This window comes from Hirundo rustica, chromosome Z (genome assembly GCF_015227805.2).
Source record: "Hirundo rustica isolate bHirRus1 chromosome Z, bHirRus1.pri.v3, whole genome shotgun sequence".
Taxonomy (NCBI): domain Eukaryota; kingdom Metazoa; phylum Chordata; class Aves; order Passeriformes; family Hirundinidae; genus Hirundo; species Hirundo rustica.
Window position 1 is genome coordinate 8,423,617 of NC_053488.1, and position 21,091 is coordinate 8,444,707.

General features: G+C 38.5%; 1 protein-coding gene across 5 annotated transcripts in view; it reads right to left on the bottom strand.

Annotated features, from left to right (window-relative positions):
* MAST4 (microtubule associated serine/threonine kinase family member 4) overlaps nucleotides 1-21,091 on the bottom strand; it is a 278,078-nt gene that overhangs the window by 49,628 nt on the left and 207,359 nt on the right. For 3 of the 5 annotated variants that reach the window (XM_058423983.1, XM_040089244.2, XM_058423984.1), the window contains 6 exons: nucleotides 14,199-14,268; nucleotides 11,132-11,152; nucleotides 10,331-10,409; nucleotides 4,181-4,338; nucleotides 2,823-2,898; nucleotides 1,184-1,393 (listed from right to left, as the gene is read on the bottom strand). In XM_058423983.1, coding sequence (XP_058279966.1) covers nucleotides 1,184-1,393; nucleotides 2,823-2,898; nucleotides 4,181-4,338; nucleotides 10,331-10,409; nucleotides 11,132-11,152; nucleotides 14,199-14,268 — 614 coding nt within the window. The remainder of the gene's footprint in view (nucleotides 1-1,183; nucleotides 1,394-2,822; nucleotides 2,899-4,180; nucleotides 4,339-10,330; nucleotides 10,410-11,131; nucleotides 11,153-14,198; nucleotides 14,269-21,091) is intronic. The other 2 variants (XM_040089245.2, XM_040089243.2) reach the window with 1 other exon arrangement.

The following is a 21,091-nucleotide window of genomic DNA, read 5'->3' on the forward strand; positions in this document are numbered from 1 at the left end:
GGTCTATATCATTAACAACGTTAGCAGTAGTTCAGTGAATCCTGGCTTAGATATGTTTTCTTGTACTTTGACATCATCAACTGGCCAATTCTGCCTGCACTTTGGTATGGCAGAACTATGATCACTTCCTAAGAAGCTTACTGGTTCAAATTAGTAAGCAACCTCTAAGTATTTTCAATGTTTAAAAAATACGGTTTCAACAATCCAGAGTAATTTACTGACGTCTTAAATTTTGTTTTGCTGTATGAAAAGTTAAAAAAACTTAAGTGTCAGAAATCCTACTTACTGAATAGAAATCAACAAAAAAAGCAGCATAGGAAAAACAAAAAACAACAACAACAACAACAACAACAACAAAAAAACCAAAAAAAAACAAAAAAAAAAAACCAAAAAACCCACCCAAAACCTGTTTGTGAATTCAAAAGAAAGCAGAAGACAAATTAAGACAGGCACTGTATCTTAGTGTATCAGCTGGAAAAAAAGGTCAAACTGATTACAAATCTGCGGCTCTGTCAGGGTCATTTTAACTTATACTATCAAATCCCACACAAATAAATGAGTACATTACATGTTGCACTCATGCTTTAGAAAATTATACATTATGAACTGCAGTGACTTATGTAATAGCCCCTTTGCCAAGTTTCAAGTTCTCCTTAAGTAATTTAGCTGATTATTCTATGAAAGTTTCAGCACAATTATTACTTTAAAAAGACATTGTTTCTGTTAATCAACATTTCAGCTATGAGAGAAATGTTACAAATAATAAAATAATAAATAATCTCTCACTAATAAAAAGCTAAGGGTTGCTGTCTGCTTTCTCAACATAGTAGAGCTGATAAAAGGAAAGTGTGCACGTTATCTCATTTTTTAAAAGAAAATGGAATAGCCAGCCCTGTAATAATAAGCCAGACTTATGCCTACACTTCTGTAAGCAATCTACAACTTGCACTGCAGGACACAATGCTGTTTTTACTGAAATCTTTACAACCCATCTATGCCAGACCAATATGCCAGGGTGCCTTATAGTTTTGTAGGAGTCATTATGTAGACTAATCTTCTGAATACCACTTTGACAATTACTAGAGTAAATGGTCGTAATTCGAGACAATATTCAGGAAAACTCTTAGGCAAACAGATTTAAACAATTTTTCAGGCAAATACACAGCAGTCTCATGGCTCATACCTCCTGTAGCAATTTGTCTAACTTCTGCTGTAATTCAAGGAAGTATCGTGATGTGATGAGACCCTGGTGAGATTTATCCAAACAATCTCGAGCCAGTTCTGTGATCTGATGGTGGGTAAAACTGAGCACTCCATCTGCCAGAGGAAGGATGTTCTCTGGAGAATGATTTGTTATAATGTCCTGAAGCCTCTCTTCCATCTGAGCTGTGGCCTATAGAAAAGTAGTTGTTCAACACATTAAATCAGCTCTACATGAAACTAACAGCCTTGAAGTTATTTCTGCAGTACATTTCTGTACTGCCTTAGAATTTACCTAGCTGGAATGCATGAAATGACTGAAGCCAAAAGGCAAGTACACAAAGGCAAAGTGACAGATGACATTTCCCCGCGTTACCAGTACAGAAAAGCAACAGCCTTATTGTTCTGCCATGTAGCTCCCCCACTTTGTCTGCCACTGGTGATTAACTGTGCACTAATCTTGTGATAATCAGTAACAGAACTAAAAAGCTTTTAAGTCAAAGCCAAGTGGAAATGTATAAAAAAGAAAAAACCAGCATTCTTAGGGGTCTACTTTGTTCTGCTAAAACTGCAGATACTACACAGCAGAATATAGTCATTAATTTCACAAAGGTTATTCCATAAAATATTTCACAGAGCAGAGTTTGAATGAGGCTCATTTGACTAATTAAAAGCACCGCAGGCTCACAGGTCCTGCCAAGCATGTCTGCAGGTTCCCAGATGTGTTTGTTTTACAGAACCAACTGTCTGGTTCTCACAGAACTGCAGATGCTTAAAAAAAACCCCTTGAAGATATTATTATTATTATTAAACAGAAATCCCACACATCTTAGTTTCTATCTCAAACACTAAGATGAGTGGGTTCTTCACACATCATATTGTTGCCCGATTACTCTCCAAATCTTTAAAAATCTCCCTTCTTATTGAAGAAATGCAAACACATTTCTCCCTTTTAAACTCATATTTTAGGAACAGTACCTTGTTTTATTTTCCAGGGGTAACCAAAGTCCTAGGAGCAACCAAGAGCATAGTGCTTCAAGCTGTGCACACACACCTGCACCTAGGAACTCACCTGTGTCTCAAGATCTCAGGACAGGAGAGCAAAATGTCCTATCTCATAGCCAAACCCCCACATCTGTGTACTGAGCTCATTAAATGCATTAAATCAGTGCATACAATACATACACATGTATGCAAAGCATATAGCAAGTGTTTGGGAAAAGGAGTATTGGCACTAACTGAAGTAATCTGCTGGTATATCACAGCAGATGCTTCTCAAGACTTAGCACTGGCAACTGGTTTTGATTTACTAATGCAGTATGCATTTGCCCGAAATACACACCACCTATTAAAACCCAATGTATCATCAGATTCCAATCAGCAGAGTATATTACCAGCATGATTAATTTCAAAACCAGTTTGGCAGCATCGCCAAATGAATGTCCAGTTCTCAGCCAGAGTTTTCTTTATTGTGATTTTATCATTGCAGTAAGAGCTCAGTGATGCTTTATGGAAGCCATTACAGGGCTGGATCATTACTTCCCATAACAAAAGCACCACTTACTTAGAACCTATGTTGCCTATCAATTTAGATACTGGGTATCTTAAATATAATTCATTACCTTTGGGAACCTTTCTTTGTAGACATGGTTCATCATAATTATTTCATTGTCACAGCAAGCAGGAGAACGTCCAGGGCTGCAAGCAAAGCAAATTATCCCTTTACACTTGTCTCAGCATGAACTACAGTTAGTTCTTGTATTTTTGTATGATTTATTTGCAACAAAAAGTCAGCACAGACTTCACTGGAAAGATACAGTCTGCCATCAATGGTACACTTGGTCCCTTCCTGCTATTTCTGTTCAAGTCCTCATTATTATTTAATGTACTTGACATCTAACTGCTAACCATGTTATTCTCCTAGTTTGTACCTGTATTTGCAGGCAGATGAAGCCTGTGACCATTATATTTTCCCTACAACAGCAGCAGAGATCTATTTAACTGGTCTTATACCTGTACCTTTGAAAATTAGATACAATCAAAACAGCAAGATCTGACCAAGACCTCTGGTGACATGAAAAAGTGAAAAAGTACAGAATTACTTTGGTTCTGTTTTTCAAAATGGATAATTTGAAATAAGACATCAAAACAATCTGCTTTCAATCTGACCAGGAAAAAAAGGCAGTAACTTCCTACAAATAATGTTATCTATATGCACATGTTGAACAAAGCTGGAGCACTGTGCCATAAAAAAAGGCACAAGACTTTGAGGAAAAAAGTTCATAAAAGATACCCACAGACCTCACAAACCTAAAAAATCACTTTTTTTCCTATCATGAGCCTCACTGTCCACTACAAAGCCCTTTAAAAAAAATCTCAATACAGACTTCCCGTGTTTGTGATTCTAGCCCATTCAACCTGTCTAGAAGGTGTGGTCTAGTGGAAATGTCACTGCCCACAGCAGCGGGGTTGAAACAAGATGATTTTCAAGGTCCCTTCCAATTTTAATAATTATGTGAATCTAAATCTGTCTCCTGGTACTCCTAAAAGTCAAAACTCCTAAAAGTCAAAACTCCTAAAAGTCAAAACTCCTAAAAGTCACAAGATATCACAACAGAGAGTCCTTGAACTGATACAGTCAATCTGTTACAGACATTCACAGGCTACTGCTGAGGACAGGGCAGGTACACAGATTCAGAAAGGGAATACTTCAACTAGATCATTAATGACTAGATCATCAAAACAGTCTCTGTAGGGAAGCTGCCTTCACATTAAGACCTATCTTAACAATAGCTACCACTGAAGTAAGTCATGACAAAAAACAGAGCAAGTATTTAAGGACTATTCCTCATTTAGCCTCAGTTACATACACATTTCAGACATTTCAAAACCTGTACACATCCCCAGTGTAAAACACCATGATGCTCCCCACAATATCTGAATTTAGTTCCAAGCCCTGTTTCCAGGCACACAAACTCACCTGAGACTTCGGGACCGAGGACGCATTGCAGTGGTCCTGCACCTGTTATCACTGGCAATGCTCTCAGTGGTACAGAAATGTTTAGACAAAAAATGTAGTTCATCAGGAGTTGGTTGGTATGGTAACTGGTGTAGCTTCTCTTGGGATGAGCAGGACGACTGCAAGAGCACAAGAACACACAAGCTTCCATCAGAGTGAAAAAAAACGTGTTCAAGACTGTATTTGGTACTCGTGAATAAAGTAATTTAAGTTAAAAATTACAGTAACTGTTTCACATGCCTGACTACCAATTCAAAGAAGAAAATAAATAATTACTCAAACTCGTGAGCTAAGCATAGAGTAAATATTAAAAAAAAAAGAACCACTTCAGTTCCAGAAGGCACATTGCACTCTAAAAACTTTAAGTTTCCTAAGGCAAAAGTGACGTCTGATGTCAATGATACAAAAGAATAGCTAAAATGGAGTCTGCTGAAAATCAATTACTGGAATAGGACAGCCTAAGTGTGGCAACTATAAAGTGTAACTTATTGTCACAATTGTAAATCTTCCTAATAAAGGTACTGCATTATCCATATTTAAGATATTACTAATGCTCTTAAAAATAAAATTAAATACATCTAAAACCTTGCTGAAAAAATTAATATGCTAATATCTTATAAAAATTGTACACTGAAAATAAAGTGAGAGAACTCAATACATTTATCAAGACCGGTTATATGGCTGACAAAAAGTGAAAGGAATTACGCTAAAACCATCCATTTAGTATAAACCTGGAAGATATGAACAGGCATCAGAATGGAAGTGCTACCACAATAACCACCCTCGCAACATTTCACGTATAGAGCTGCAGTACATGAGCAGTGCAAGTGACCATACTACTGTATTCTACAGGTTTTTATGCAGCTCTGCCTGAGCCACGCTAGATGCTTCGAGGCAGAACTTTGAACTTTTCCATGAACATGGATCTGGTACCCTTTTTAAAAAACACAGACAGAGTTCAAATCATTAACAACCAAACTTGCTAATGTGTACTGACAAACACAGAGAAATGCTCTACTGTGTGTGGTACTAAAACCACTTCCCAAGTTACTCGATCTATAAATATTCCTGTAAAACTGCACAAAGCTGCTTAGTTCCATGCAGACGTTCCTTACATTTTACTAGCAAAAGCGAGTAAGTTGAAAAATTTGGATATTTTCCGTAGCTCCTCAGCTTGCACCTGGATTTCTCAATAAAATTAACTTCTTCTGTGGATCAATTTACACGTGCCCATTACTGCTTATCTGACTTCTCATACTGAACACCAAGGCCCCCACCTAGGTGCTCTTTTAATGGAGGCAAACACAGTAAAGAGTTTTTTTGTTACATCATTTCTAACGAGTGAAATCAATAAAGTTTTGTACTGTACAAATATTACCCCTGCATTGCCAAGGTCAGCAGATAATAACCAGGCTGGTAAGCACAGAAGCTACAGTGTCCTTTTAATCTCCTGGCAACTTGTGTGGTAAAGGCTAATATGCTAACTCTTAGAATCAAAAGAAAAGCTTTCTTATCACACTAGATCTCGTGAAGTCATCTCCTAAAAGCAAAAAAGAAGAAAACCCACTGGCAGAAAAGGCTAAGAAGGACTGGTCTACATGGGAATGCTGCACCACATCAGAACAAGCTTAAGTCTGCAAGACTGCGTTACCTTGCTTTGCCGCAGGCTATGAGGCATTCACACCAAGAATTTACCACAGCTCATCCAATAAGTAGTAACTTGTTGAGTTACAGTAGCTCATGCATGGAATCCCGCCTTAGCACATCACCATGCATAATTCAGCATACAGCACAGGCAAGGTAAGTTCTTTCTTATCTCACACTATAGCAGCTAGTTACAGCTAGCCACACAGCATATTTCCCACAGCCATGCTCTGTAAAATACATACTCTAGCACAGGAGAATTTCCCAATACAGAGCATCACAGGCGGCTATTCCTCTAAAATAATTCTTTACCTCTTTGGTTTCAGGGGATTATGGGAAGATCAGTGAGAAAATGACTCATATAAGGTGTCGCAGTTTAGATCCAAGACAACTAAAGTGAGAATCTTCCTAATGCTAACCACTCTCAGTTGTATCAGGACCATCATAGGCACAAAGTATTTTTTTGGTGATCTAAATTCTGATTTCAGTCCAAATCCAAATTCTTACAGAAAAATTCTGAAATAGAACAGTTCTCCTGGCATTCCACAATTAATGCTCCAAAAATCACACAAGAGTTAAAATATTTTTAATATGTTCAACCATAGTGTATTATGGAAACACATGACACAGAAATGCAGATTTGAAAAACACGCAGCTGTGTATTGTCTCACATCATCACCTTTCTAAGGCTTTCTCTCCTAGAAGACACAATCATCTCAACTGCATCTTCTAACTACCAAGATTTGATCCAAATGTGCTAGAGTAAGCCATACCAAGAGCTGCTTTTCAACTGAATAATCAAGCAGAAGGTATTTTAATTTTGATTTTGTTGTGAGAACTAGAACATTTGGCACTTGCACTACTTCTAATCCCACGAGCTTCCATTCAATAGGTAATCCTATCCATCTCATAATTTTCAATATTAAAAGTCAAACAAACAAATGGAAAAAACCAGGGTAACAAGAAATGGTGATCTACACTCATTTCAGCATAACTGTAGTTAGCTACAGACACTTTGTCCCTGCTTTGACTTTCAGCTGCTTGTGAAGACCAAAGTTGTGCTCTACTGCAATGTGCAGAAACTCTTTCGGCACGCTGGTTGGTAAGCGTATAGATTAAGGTGAATTTTATTTATTCATCACTGAAAAGGGAGTGTTCCATATGTACATTTATGGTGTTGTAAGAACTGGTGTCTCATTTCCTCTAACAATTGGTAATAATGTGGAGGAGAAGGCTAGCTCTTTCAAATTTTGAAAAAGTACATGAAACCTATTAGATGGGTACACTTCAAGTTTTTGTTTTGTGATTCACATATATTATCCAGGGGGTAAAGAAGAAAGTGAAAAACATCTCTAAGAAGTGAAGAAATAGTGGCTAGATAATTCAAAGGATATCCAATTGCTTTTGCAAGGCTTATCAGCAGTAGCAAATTCTTGGGCAAAACAGAAGAAGAAACTAACCATGAGATACTGCAGAAACCAAGACAATAAAGGCTAGTATGTGTGTCTCAAACACCAAGAGCAGGGTGGCTGTGGCACCAGCCAAGGACTGTAGATAACAGCAGCCAAGGACTGTTGGCAGTAACACTGTGAGAAAGAACAAGATGTGACTGGACAAGAGGCCATACAGAGGTAGGACAGCACTTTTCTGGGACAAAGGTCTTTGATCTACCTCCTGGAGATAAGCACAACTCAGTACAGCACAAACAGAGAAATGAGGTGGTGAAGCAGGCACAGACTGGGGGGAACAAGATCACCGAAGCCTCAAAGCCCTCTGACCCATTTTCACAAGAATCTGATAGAATGACTGTGAGTGGTAAGTAATTTCCAAAGAAGGTGAGAAACCCACCTTCAGGGTGGCAACAGCTGCTCTGTAAAATGGCATTCCCCTCACAAGCCTTGGGCACTTCCAAGGACCCTAGATATCCCAGCAGATGGGCTATTGCTGGAACCAGGACTAGTGATCTCTTCCTCCCCCCCTCTTTTTCTCTCCTTCTCACCCCACCCCTTTATGCAAAACCCACTGACATGTGCTCATATAGCAGGTCAGAGACTAATATACCAGTGTGTTAATTTACAACTAAAACTTTTTGTGCATCATCTGACTTCTGTAATTTCTTTCGACCACAAATATTTACCAATCTTGGGTGCTCCCTTACTCTTGGAGGGTGGGACACCACATATATTTATGGCATGAATTCTCTACTGCTGCTTTCTTCCACAAAATTAAAATGCATTTATTGGAAAAACAGGTTTATTTCCACAAGTAAGAAACTGTTTACTCAATGGTAGAAAATATCTAAATATTTTAATATTTGTACATTCTAGTCTGAAATAATCATGGGTTAAGTCAACAATGATCTATAACAGAAGTTAAGACATCTAAGCTCATAAATGCATGGACAGCATATGCAAATACCACGTAAAATTGCTCCACATTCAAGGATGCCGACAGCAGCTAGTGAACTTAAGAGGGGAAAAAAGTATATGAATTAGAATTACCATTTTAAAATTGAAGATATCAAGGAAATTAAAATGGACAGTAAATTACAGCAGTGTTTTGATATGTTTTTGACAAAGCTTTTAATCTCCTTTCTAGCACAAGCCTGTTTCTTGCAACGGTGACAGTGTTTCTATGGCAATTACTTTTATCAGATATAAACTCCTTTATGTCAATATATTTTAGGTGAAGAGCACAGCGTATCTGATCTAGTTCCAGTAAGAGGTATAAAAACATGCCCTAATGAAAATGCTTCTGGAATTAACGTGAAACCAAGGAATTTACTTGGCAAAAATAATATCTACAAAAGAAAAGAAAGCAGAGGTCAAAATTAGTGCTTTAGAGGAAAAGTTCTTAAGATGTATGAAATTACTCAATATGGTTTAAGACAGACAGAATTGTCCTTCCAGGTGTGGACAAAAATAAAATAAGACTTGATCAGAACACAAAATGGTGATATTTTATCATTGTACAGAATGTGGAACTCAACTGTTTCAGAAGAGAAACTGAACAAACCCACTGGAAGTGGGAAGAGAAAGCCTACTTTAATTGTCAAAGAATCGGCTTAAAAAAATCAGGTTTTTTAATTCACATTCAGTCAAATGTGTCATTCATAAGAGGTAAAACACCTTTTATATGCATATAAGGCGTAAAACATGGAAGAGCCATAGCTGGATCTACACAGACCAAGCCTTTTGTTGCAGTGATGCGCTCTGTCACAATGTCAACTCTTTGCTATTTCCAAAGCAGGCTTTCTCTACAACTCTGTCTCCACAGCCTCTCACTCAGGCGCCACTACCGCAACCAAGAGCTTCGCTCCAGGTTGTAACAAGGGACACTCGCTCCTCTCCAGTACAGAGATGTGCAGATGTACAGAGCAGAGGCTGGTATCTCCCCCATGGCCAGCTCCCAAGCTCTGGAGCAGGATGCAAGGCACTGCTGCGGCACGGGAGATGTACACGTACAGCGGGGGGCTGACACTGACACAAGACTGGCAGAAGTGAGCCTGAGGGGAGCCCAGCCCAACCAAATCCTGGCGAGCACAGCCGAGCCCAGCGGCCTGGCGGCAGACAGCAGGACATGGACAATCCAGCTTTTTTGGGGATTTGTCCCTCATTGTTTCTTTTTCCGGCCTCAGGGATGGGGAACGCAAGCCATAGAGAGCAAATGCCTTCTTTTCTTTGTCTCAGCAGCCACACAGAATGGAGGTGAGGTGCTGAACACCTTTTGTGTGTAAAGCACCTTCTCTTTTGTAAATTTCTTTATCAATACTGTTGCCATTACTGTGCATTTCTTATTCCTTAGCCGTTGGCTTTCCATATGCTGTTATCTAGATGCATAGTCTCTACCTTTATCCTCCTCTCACTGGAACACGGTGGGGAAAAGGGGGGTGGCTTATTTGGAGTTTGATTCCTAGCTGTTTTATTAAGTCATCGCAATCACACCAACAGAACTGGTCCAAAAGGTAAAAATCAGTAAGTTAAACTTATTCTATTATGCAGGATTCCCTCTATTGTGATTACATCTAAAAGGCTAGGCATCTAACATATTATTGTGCATTAACATTTCACAACTACCAAAGGAAAAGGCAAATGTGTGATTCATCCCATCCTAAGACAGCTGTCTAACCCAAGACAGATCAATCACATCATACATAGACAGTTTCTCTTTCTTCTTGTTATCAAGGCAGCCTCACTTAAAACTTGATAGCTAATATGATTACAATAAGGCAGATCAAAAGGGGGCAGTTAAACACTACTCACTACCACAAAGCATCTCTAAGCAAGGTACACATTGCATAAGTTTTCTTTTATTTCCAGGAAGCAAAGCATTTTCCTATCACATGTTAGTTACAAGTCTATCAAACGTAACAAAACCTACATTGTCTTCTCCTAAGAGAAGTACGCTACATTTGAGAAACTAAAGCATGCAAAAGACACCTATCAGCACAGCAAAACAGACACTTACAGAAACAGTTGAGCTGGGTGTATTTGTACCATAGCCAGAAGAAGGGAGAGAAGCCAAAGACCAGCGGCGACCATCAGTCCTGAAAGTTATGAAATGGAGTTTAGTCAAATGAACACTGCAGTATCCTAATGCAGTAACACCTGTTCAAGTATTACTGTGTAAAACTGCATCCCAAAAGTATGATACAAGCAGGGGTTTTAACAAACAGTATACTTTCACATGGGATCACAATAAACAAGCATTCACCAAGGATGTATTATTTTTATTGTTTTTCTTTAAAGCTAAAAATCTGTGAGATGAAACGACCACAAAGAGAATGAACAGCTCCGCAGAGCTGGTATCTAATACAAACAGAAATGGACAAGAAGTTCACAACTTTTAGGTCCATCACACAAAAATTAATGAGAAGCAAATTTAAAAAATTGTGAACAAATGCAGACCAGAGTGCTCTGAGCTACAGATTAACCATCAGTCTGATTGATATAAAAGGGTAGTGCATTCTTCAGTGGCATCAGCAGAGGATACCAGCAAACTAGCAGGCCAGTGAGTAGGTAAAACCAAACCAAAATGTTAAATGTTACATACATAAATCAGGGAAAACAAATCTTCAGAAAACACAATCATGCTCACTCAGAATAAAAAAATAAAATAAATATACAAATTATAATCAAAACCCAATTCATGTTCTTCATTTTCTGATGTGATCTATACAAATTCAACACAGAACTTCAACATTCAGAGTGGCAAACAAAAAACCAACTATGAGAGACGTGTTTGGCTTTCTGAGAATGTAGAATTTACCTGTCATTTCGATGCCCATGACTGCAATACAATTGAATCAAAAGTGTTAAAAAAAGGCAAAATAATATATAAATAACAAAACAGGACAAGTTTTTATTAAAAAATAAAAATGATGGTGCGGAAAGGAGAACTGAAGATCTGTTTTACAAAGAACATCTCCCAAGTCTGATTGACACAAAAAGTGAAATTCCGAAGAACTGAAGATTAATTGAAGAGTAGTTTTGAAGAACTTAAGTTATGTCAAATCAGGAATCTTAAACCTATTGACGCAGAGGTTTAAGAGGTCTTTTCCTTCAAGCTAACTGCCTAAAAAGCCCCTTGATTCTTTCCACTATATCCATTTATTCATCCACAAACTAGAATCAAAAGTCTGGGACTCTGTACAAATGAAGTGTGGGAAAAAGAACAGTACATTATTAGTATTAAAATATGAAGAGCACATGTGCTAGAGATTGCTAATTGTGTCAAATACTGAACTCTGGAAAAAACCTCTACCTCTGTCATAATCTTGTTCTTAATTCATTCTTTCACATTCTCTTCTTCACCCAGGTATGTAAGAAATACCTCCAGACAAAAGCATCATTCTAAAAGCAGTTTTCTCTTCACTTGGCTTAGTTGTTCACAATTGAAACAAGAACCTAAGCAGTAAACATGGGCGAGACCCATGTATTCTGTATCTGTGAGAAAGACAGTATTTCTTAATTGAGTAACTCAGTGAAGAGGGTACCTGAATCACACAGAAAGGCTGTCAAGGGTGCAGACAGGCTATCACATAAAGTTCTCTGGGAGAACAGGAGGCATTCATAAGGGATTATGGGAAAAAAGCGGGACCAAGCCCCTACAGCACTTTCCCCTGGACTGCTGCCTCTGTCCTAAAGTATGGTTTTACTCACTTTACCGCAGCTCTAGAAAGTGCAGTCTGTCACCTACCCCTGGGTTTGCAGATGCTGGACTTGTACGTACAGCAGAAATGCTGACTTCCAGAGGCACAGGCTGTTCTTGGGCACTGATCACCCCACCAGATATGTGCAGAGGAAGGTGACGCTCCAGCTTGGTGCCGAGGTGCTGAGGAAGGCCACCTCCAGCCCTGCCCACCGGCTGGCGGCACAGCACAGGGCCACCTCCCAGAGGAGCTCCCTTTGCCCTGGCTGCTGCACGGCATGGCCAGCGCCTGATGAGAAGCGGCTGCACTAAGGAAGCAGCTTCACAGGAGGCTTCAAATAATTTCCTTTGCCTCTCTCTCCCTTCCTCATACTGTCACAGCTTTTTGGTATCCGCACTGACTGGCTGGCAGTGGATGAAAAGGGAATATCCATACCCCTATACCACTGCCCCTGTTCCAACCTGCTCCATCACCCTTGTCCTTCCCTTTGAATATCCATTAAATTTACAAAATATAACCGAAAAGGCATAAAGCCAGAAGTCTGCTCTCATTAACTGCAGCGCATTTTAGAATGAAAATTCATCCTACCACAGCTTATATGAAAACAACCACAACAGACATACCAAATTCCTAAGAAAATGTTGTATTAATGCAGTTTTAAACTTCATCATCAAGCATTTTCAATATAAAGACAGAAAAAAATCAGTTTCCAGACATACTAATTCAAAATTCAAACTAATTTCTCTAACTGATCAGTTAGAAAAAATTGCTCTAAATGTTTTTTGAATTCCACTGAAGTGATGAGGTATTTTTAAATCAGAGAAATTTCCTTCAGTTAAATAATCTATTTAAAGCTCATTACAGGGCTCTAGAGAGCTCAAAATCCAAGTGTTTTCCAACACTGGAAAACAAATCCTTCTTTTTCATTAATTCTGAATCTTAAAGTTTGCAAAAGTAAGAAACTTTCTGTTGATTATGGGTGGGGAAGAAAAACCATTTCCCGAATGCTGTATTTCTAAGCAATGCTCGATCTTTCACATCTGCTTTTTCCGTTATAACCTATTTCTGGATTTAATGAATCTTTCTAAAAATATGTTCACAAACAAATGTAATCTCTGAAGAGATAGTATCTCTGACAAAAGGAAAACTATCAAGAGGAAGTAGATTCAAAAGAAATACTCAACTTTTTAAAGATAATTTAAAAAGTATTATCACAAACTATTAGAAAGATTGACAAGATCTACTGTCACAAATGGATAAGATTCAGATTTAAAAATTATGCAAGTTTTCACTCCTCTGCATCTTAAAAAACCCCAAATTTAGACATTTCCTTGCACTTGCTTTTGAGAATTTGTGTGTGCTACTTTACTGATCTTCCGAAATAAAGTAATTAAAACTTTACAGGCAAGTTATATCCCAGGGCAAACCCTGGGATATAACAGTTAAATACCAGACACTGCTGGAGCATTCCAGTTTCATTATATATATATATACACATACAGAAAAATGGGTAAACATATAAATTCTGCCTACCTTCACAGACTCAAGAGTTAATGAACATATTATTTGAAGAAGGGCGACAATGCGTATAAGTGATGGGGAACCACACTGGCACAAACAGGCAGTCTCCCATGACGTGCTATCAACTTTGGCTATGGTTCATTCAACAGTAATTTACTTTGTAGATCACTTCAAATTCACTTTAGATCTTCAAAAATTCTAGCAATAATTAATCCTCACAATACTCCTGTGACAATGCTGATTGTCTCACAGATATTGGTACAGACATTGAAACAGGTATTCAAAGTATGGTAATGGTATTGCTGCTGTCAGTAAAATAAGGACCTGCGTAAGAGTGGTCTTATAAGCAATGCACCTCTTACATGAAGAAACCTTCAAGTAGTTGAAAATTTTCCCGTATCTCAGCAGGTAAGACAATAGTGTCTGAAACAGACTCATTACAATTAAATAATTATTTTTTAAAATTCAAAAATATATGCTCACATTGCATCACACACTCAGTAATTTGTTGTCATTGTGGTTTAAAAGGGTTTACATAAGTGAGCTAATATTTATTCTAAGTGACAGACCCGACAGATGTATTTGCAATCACCCTTTGTATCTGCAACCAACAACATTTCCTCTAAGCAAAATGTGTGTTGAATACTACAACCAACCTCTTACCTTCGTGCAAAAGAAAAGTGGGCTGAGGCACTGGGAGAGAAATTCCTAGGGCTATCTTGAGGACTGTTTCCTGTTGGAGATGATACACACAATAATTATTGTTAGATGGTGAGGTGAAGAGAAGCCATTAAAATCCTTCAGATGTATTAATGTACGTATTTCCAGCAGGTTAAAAATGCATTTCAGAATTTCTTCTCTCATAATCTCTCTGAAAATAAATTTTGAAGCAGAATCTTATTTCGACTCATGTTTCATTTGTACTGGATTTTACTGACTGAATTTTGTAACTCGTAGAGAACTGTTTGTTTAGCCTTTTAGTTTTAAAATTTTCAAAACAATTTGATAATTAACGTTTAAAGAAACCAGGACATTAGCTTGAAAGAACCTATTTTTAATGCCAGAAAAAAAAGATATTATTTTTAAATCATAGGAAACATTGAAAGCTGAAAAAATCACTACTGAACAGATTCAGCCCTCACACAAAGTCTCTACAGCATTTCCAAAGGTTATATTGCCAAATTTTTTTTTTTTATTATTGCTCATTTCTTTCTCTCTCCAAACCAAACAATTATACAAAGCACACTGAACTGATTTTTTTTATCCTTAACTGCATTTTGTGAACAGGTTTCACCTTTGGGGTGAGCTACTCCTTCCTATGAGAACACCTGACCCCCTGTGGGCCAGCACGGCTGCAGAAAGGCAGCAGCTGCTGAAGCTGCTTCTGCCACCTCCGCCCCTCAGCCAATACAATTAGAGGAGAAACCGTATTCCTTCCCTTAGAAGGAATAAACATTAACTCTAAAAAAACCCCCCAAAAACCTACAAAATCACCCCCAAACAACCAGACACACACACAAAAAACCCCAAACCCCAGGTAAAAAAAACGAACAGCCCCTCCCCCCAAAAAACGCTAACAAACCCCCTTCCCAAAAAGCCAAAAGGATCCAAATCAAAGTAGCATTGGCATACATCTAATAACCCATCTTTCCTTAATTTTTTCTTTAAAATTATTGTAGAAGCAATACATGAAAGTTGAAAAAAGGTAATGCATTTGTTGTAGCATTTTAATTTTGGACATAAATGAGACTGCAACAAAAACAATTGATACAAGAAAAAGCTCCTAGGTAGCCAGCAAGAATCAACATGAAATTTTTAGGAGAAAATCACTACCTATGCATGAAAAGGCCAGCACAATAGATAGAGTTGTTGAAGGGCTTCAAGTGGCCTTGACTGCTATTCAAATGTTTGAATTAACATTGCATTTATCATAGTGATGCCCATAACAGATTGCATTATTTCTATATGGGAAAGCATCATCATTAAGCAATTAGGCAGCAAACACAGAGATCAACACACAAGCCCACACTCCCATCCTTTTATAGAAGCAGATGCAAGATGCTTTCTGAGCTGTGCTTAAAACACATCTTTGCAGCTGCTCTTCCCACAGCCCCAAGAGACACGGATTCCACTCTCACTGGCCAGTACCCCCAAGTTTTTTTTTCCAATTAATCTATCATGGCAGAATTATGTCCTTCCTACATTTTCTCCATTGCCTCAAGACCTCTCAGATTCTTCATTATCCTTTAGACACTTCTGAGGGCCTCAATAATTTTCATGGTGGCAGATTTTTGCTCCCTGAATGGGATGAAGCAGGAGCAGAGGAAATCTGAAGCCACAAATTCCAATCTTGACTCGGGAACTAACAAAATTTATTCTTATCCTGCATCAATTGTAAACATCAAATTACTGATGAGCAACAGTTCATTCAATTTAACTGTGAACTGGATTTCTTAGTTTCTGCTACCAGAGCTTACTTAACACAGCTAAACAAAACAAAACAAAACAAAAATTAACATTGTGCAGATAAATCATGGTCACAAACTTTAACTGCTGCACTAGAAAAAGTCATCTGTAATTTGGAGTATGTTGTGGACTTAGGTAAATATAAAAGACACGGAAGCTACCTTGAACTCTGGCAGAAGAGCACAGTATCAGCCTTAACACAGTGTAACAGAAACAGCTTTTGACAGGAAACAGGTCTACAAATGAGAATATGGGGCTTTGTAAACCAATTCTTTTTTTTTTTGCTAGCCGAAGTTATATATGGATATAAACATGTTTTTAAAACACAACAACGACATGCCTTACTGTCCATGAGTTAAAATATATACAAAAACTTCATACAGAAGGAAAAAATATGCTTAAATAAGGTGGTAATTTTATAGCTATCAGTGTGGATTTGGATTTGTGGAGACACAATGCTGCAAAGAATTGTGTCTGTGTTGCTAGAATCAACAAAGATCACTTCCTTACAGACAAAGTCTGAAGAAGTCAAAGTCTCACTCAGGAAGAGCATCAGATCCTGTTATTAGGAAAATCAACTTGCAAGCGTTACTTTCAATAGCAAATCAGCCTTTAAAATAACAAGACTGAAGACGCCATATACATAATACCTGGATACTAAATCCTTAAGGTTTATCTAGAAGTCGTAAGACCTCAGACAAACCTGGAAACAAAGAATGAAAATACAATCCCCAAATGACTGGAGAAACAGTGCTATTACAGGTTTAAGGTGCAGTTTTCCAGAGGAGCTAGACAGGTTAGAATCAGAGTCCTACATGTGACCTTCATCCATCACAGCATTCATCCACCCATCTGCAACTCAATACCTGGGAGACTTTCAAATAAAACCCAGTGGCAGTTAACTCTCTGTCCATATGTGCAGCGCTTGCCGATGAGTCAAAGCCCGCTGCTCTTTGGAATCTGCTTGTATTCTGTATTTCAGTCCTACAGTATCTCTGTGTCATTGAGATTACTGCCCAAGTGGTCTGATCTGGCAAAGTAAACTGGATTCATGGTCAGACTTTAGATAATTAACTCCAGCATCCTCTGGGAGACACAATGAATAGACAATCAACGTACCAAAACAATACTCTGCTTCAAGGCAACATAGGGTAGCTCATTTTGCAAGCACCTATTGTTAGGAAAACTGTATCAAGACAACTGTGATTGTTCTGCAAGTAGCCTCGAGAATTTGTTTGCCACTGAGGGAAGATGTTTCAAATATTTTTAAAACAGCATATTACAGTGATTGTACATTATTAATGTATTTTTAATAGCTGTCTACTTACAAAATAAATACAATGACTTTCCGTTAGTATGGAGGGAATACCAGATTAATGATAATCGTTATCCCAAATTCCCAATGGATGAAAGACAAATCTAGTTCAAATTTTTTTACAATGTACCACAGTACATCAGTGCCCCATTAATACAATGGGTCCTATGTTTCTCTGTGTCAGTTTACATGGGGATGAACCCAGACTGTGAACTGAACAATACACAAGACATCATCCACCTGCAGTTACAGGTCTGTTTTTCTTATCAACAAACAGCATCAATCAGCAGAAAATACAGCTGGGCAGCAGAACCATTCTGAATATTTCTGCAGGTGCTTTTCAAAAAGGTTCACTCATGTGAGGAGTTCAGGCTTTTTCAAAACCTGGATTAACTATACCTGAAACCAGCAAACAACTCTCCCCAGCTATGGAGAGGAAAGTCTGTATGATCCCTAAATCCATCTGCAAGAAAGTGTTACATGTTCCAACCACTATTTAAATACTGAGAGCGGTATTTTTAAAGGACTTAATTTCTATCTGCATGCAACTTACTACTTAGATTTTCTTCTCCTGTCCTTAAACTAGAAGACAATTTGAAATTTCCATAGCCATTTACTGCACCCAAAAGGCAAGGCTAAACAAAAAGTTTTGTTCTAGCAAATATGTTTTTGTAATTCTACATGTGACAGTAGTCAGAGTAATTGGTATACTGTATTATTTTCATTCTGTTTTCTTTTAAAATCTGACATTCAGAACCCTGCTTTATATCCCAGCTTTTCCATACTTCAGCACAAAGACACACTATGGGGCCTCATTTATTTACAAGCATATTTTTTCTTTCTCTTAAAATATATGGTGCAAGTAACTTCGTTGAATACTATCCTCCAATGTTGCTAACTAAAGTACATCTCTCAAACAGAATTATTTGATGCAAGCAGAGAGCCCTGACATAGTGAGAACATAGTGTGAACAGCCAGCACTCTACCAGTCCACCTAGCTCTACACAAGCCTGAAAAACCCCAGAAATAGGATTACAAGTGGAGGTAAAACCATATTGGAACTTTGATTTTGCTTTAGGGAATTGCATCATGTAATTCCATTGCAGGAGATGATGTCTTGAGGCATTTTAGGGTGGAAGTGTGCTGAGGAAAGGGGCAGGTCAGACCTTACTCTGACAAGGCAGTGCCCTGCCCTGCACACCCCCAGCCCCTTAGAGCCGGTGTCCCAGCCCAACAGAGATGCCACTCATTGGCACAGTGGAGGCAATGCCCCACATTCCACCTCTGGAGCCCCATACCCAGCCCCTGAGCAGTCAAATGACTGGAAATCTCACCTCCCAAAAGGGCCCAGGAAGGCCAGGGGTATTTAAGGCAGAACACGAGGACATGGCATTATCTAGACCCCACCTCCTTGGGGAAGTTCTGTCTGAACACTGCTGAAATCCAGGAGTTGGCCACTCTATGTGTTGGTTACTCTTCTCTATCTTTTCTGTCTTTCCCTCCTTCTCCTTCTTCTAATCACCTCTTCTTATAATTTCTGAGTAACTTAAAATCAAACAGGCTTAGTGTTTGTTAAGTTCAATTTGCACAAGTCAACACTTTTAGAAGCGTTCTATGCAGTCTGAATGTTGCACTAAGCCTTTTGCCCCAGTTATTTAATATTCTGAAGTTGCCAGTGAAGTTCTTTATGCTGTTTTGACCTCTTGAGAATATCTTGCTGGTATTTCTCCCATGTATGGAACTTGGGGCACATGAACAACCATAAGCCATCTGAAAACATGATTGAGACAGTTGTTTGTGGCCTTATACCCATTTACAGATTGATCCAAGCTCACAGAAAGTGTCAGGTTCATCCCTGCCGTACTCGGGTGGACAATTCTTTAAGACCCCTCATGTTACAGTATATGCGGCCAGCAAGTGTTTCTCTTTCTACTCCATAAAGGGGGGAAAAAAAAGGCTACTCGACTGGTTTAGATGACAATACCATCTTCCAGTCTTCCACTGCTAAGGAAAGCAAGTAATATTTTTCAGTCTTATACAGAAATCTCCCACGTTCTATCCCACCAGCCCTTCTCCCCACATGATCCCACTTGAATATGTATGACAATAAATGTATGCAGTATTCCAGATGAAATCTAACCAACACACTGTGCAGTGGAACGAAATGTTCCCAAATTAAATTGAAAATTACTTCTTTTTTACATTTTCTGAGATTTCACTTTCAAAGCTGCACTAGACTCATCCTTGCAAACATCATCTTATCCAGAAAATGCAGTCAGATCCTTACCTAAATTCCTTATAATAAGTGAGTTCACAACTTCAGGTCCTCCAGTACAAAATGTTGCATTTTGCAATATAATTTAGTATTTTTTTTATTCCAGTCATTAACTCACTTCAACACAGTTCCCCAGTGCTACTTCGTACTGGTTGTCTTCCAAATTTGTATAAGCTACAGTAATTATGCCCCATCTCACTTATGAGAAAAATAAAATGTTTGGCCACAAAAACAAAACTTGATGATTTGACTGGTAACATCCACTCCCACTTTATAATATTCCTCATTTTAGCCAAGCCTCTTTATACCCTTAAATAATTTCTTACTTATCTTACAAGTCTTGTCCTAGTCATTGCAGTGGCACCACATGGAATATTCTTAACATATGGACAAATAAGGTTTACAGCATTGCTCTTGACAGCTAAATCTTGCTACTTCAGCAGATACAATTAAAATGCACCACGTGTGACTATTAATCATTAGGGGTTAGCATCACCCACATGAAGAAGTTCCTGTGACTACTGAGGTGGGGACACCTGAATGCCCTGACTTGCTGAGATTACAATCATTCACTTTGCAGGCTGGGTGGTGCAGATGACCTGCCTACACAGCACCAGTCACCCAGAAAAGCCCATTAATGACATGGCCACCAGGTACCATCCAAGCTAATGCTGCAACTCTTAGTTTCCCACTATTCTCAATGCATTCAACAGCTCATGGAAAAATCAGAAGTACTTTTTCAGCAGGTTTATCACCTTCCAGCCCAAACTGTAAAGGGAAAAGATGTCCAGACAACTAACCTAAGACAGTTGCTAATACTTATGAGCCTCAAGGTATTACCTAGCATGTTTTCTATTTTTGCAAGAAACAGAAACACTTTACGTAGTCAAAGTTGATACTGTGTGATCTTTACATGTATTCATAAGGCACGGCAAGAGACTTCAGCTGCACACTGAAGTCTGACTTTCCAGACACAAATTATCTCTGCAAGCAGCTACAGGACGCGCATAGAGGAAAACGGACTTGCATACACTGTATTAGCAATTAACATACCTAACAGAGATATATAATATCGGCTGTACACACTGTCTTTTCCCTACCCCATTTATTACCCGTGGTCTCAGACCTAACACCTCTCTGTGTGCTCCCAAGCTTGGACTACTTCCTGTTCTAACAACTCTTTAGTGTAGCCCATGAGCTTTTATGGTCACTGTGGCTTACAAACAAATCTGTCCCTTTCCTGACAGGTCCCACTCATGCACTACTTGCACTCTGCACATCTTTTTACTTCATCAGTGGTGTTGTCTCACTGCTTTTCCCTCCCATCTGACACAAATCTCAGTATCACTAGGCTGCTAAGGCTAAGAATTGAAAAATTCCGTGTAAGTGTTCAGTGTTTGTCCGAAGCAGCTTGCATCTGTAATGCAACAACAACAAACTCCCTTGTAGGAAAAATCTTTTATTATCTCCAGAGCAAACAGTGAAAACTGTTGTGGGAGA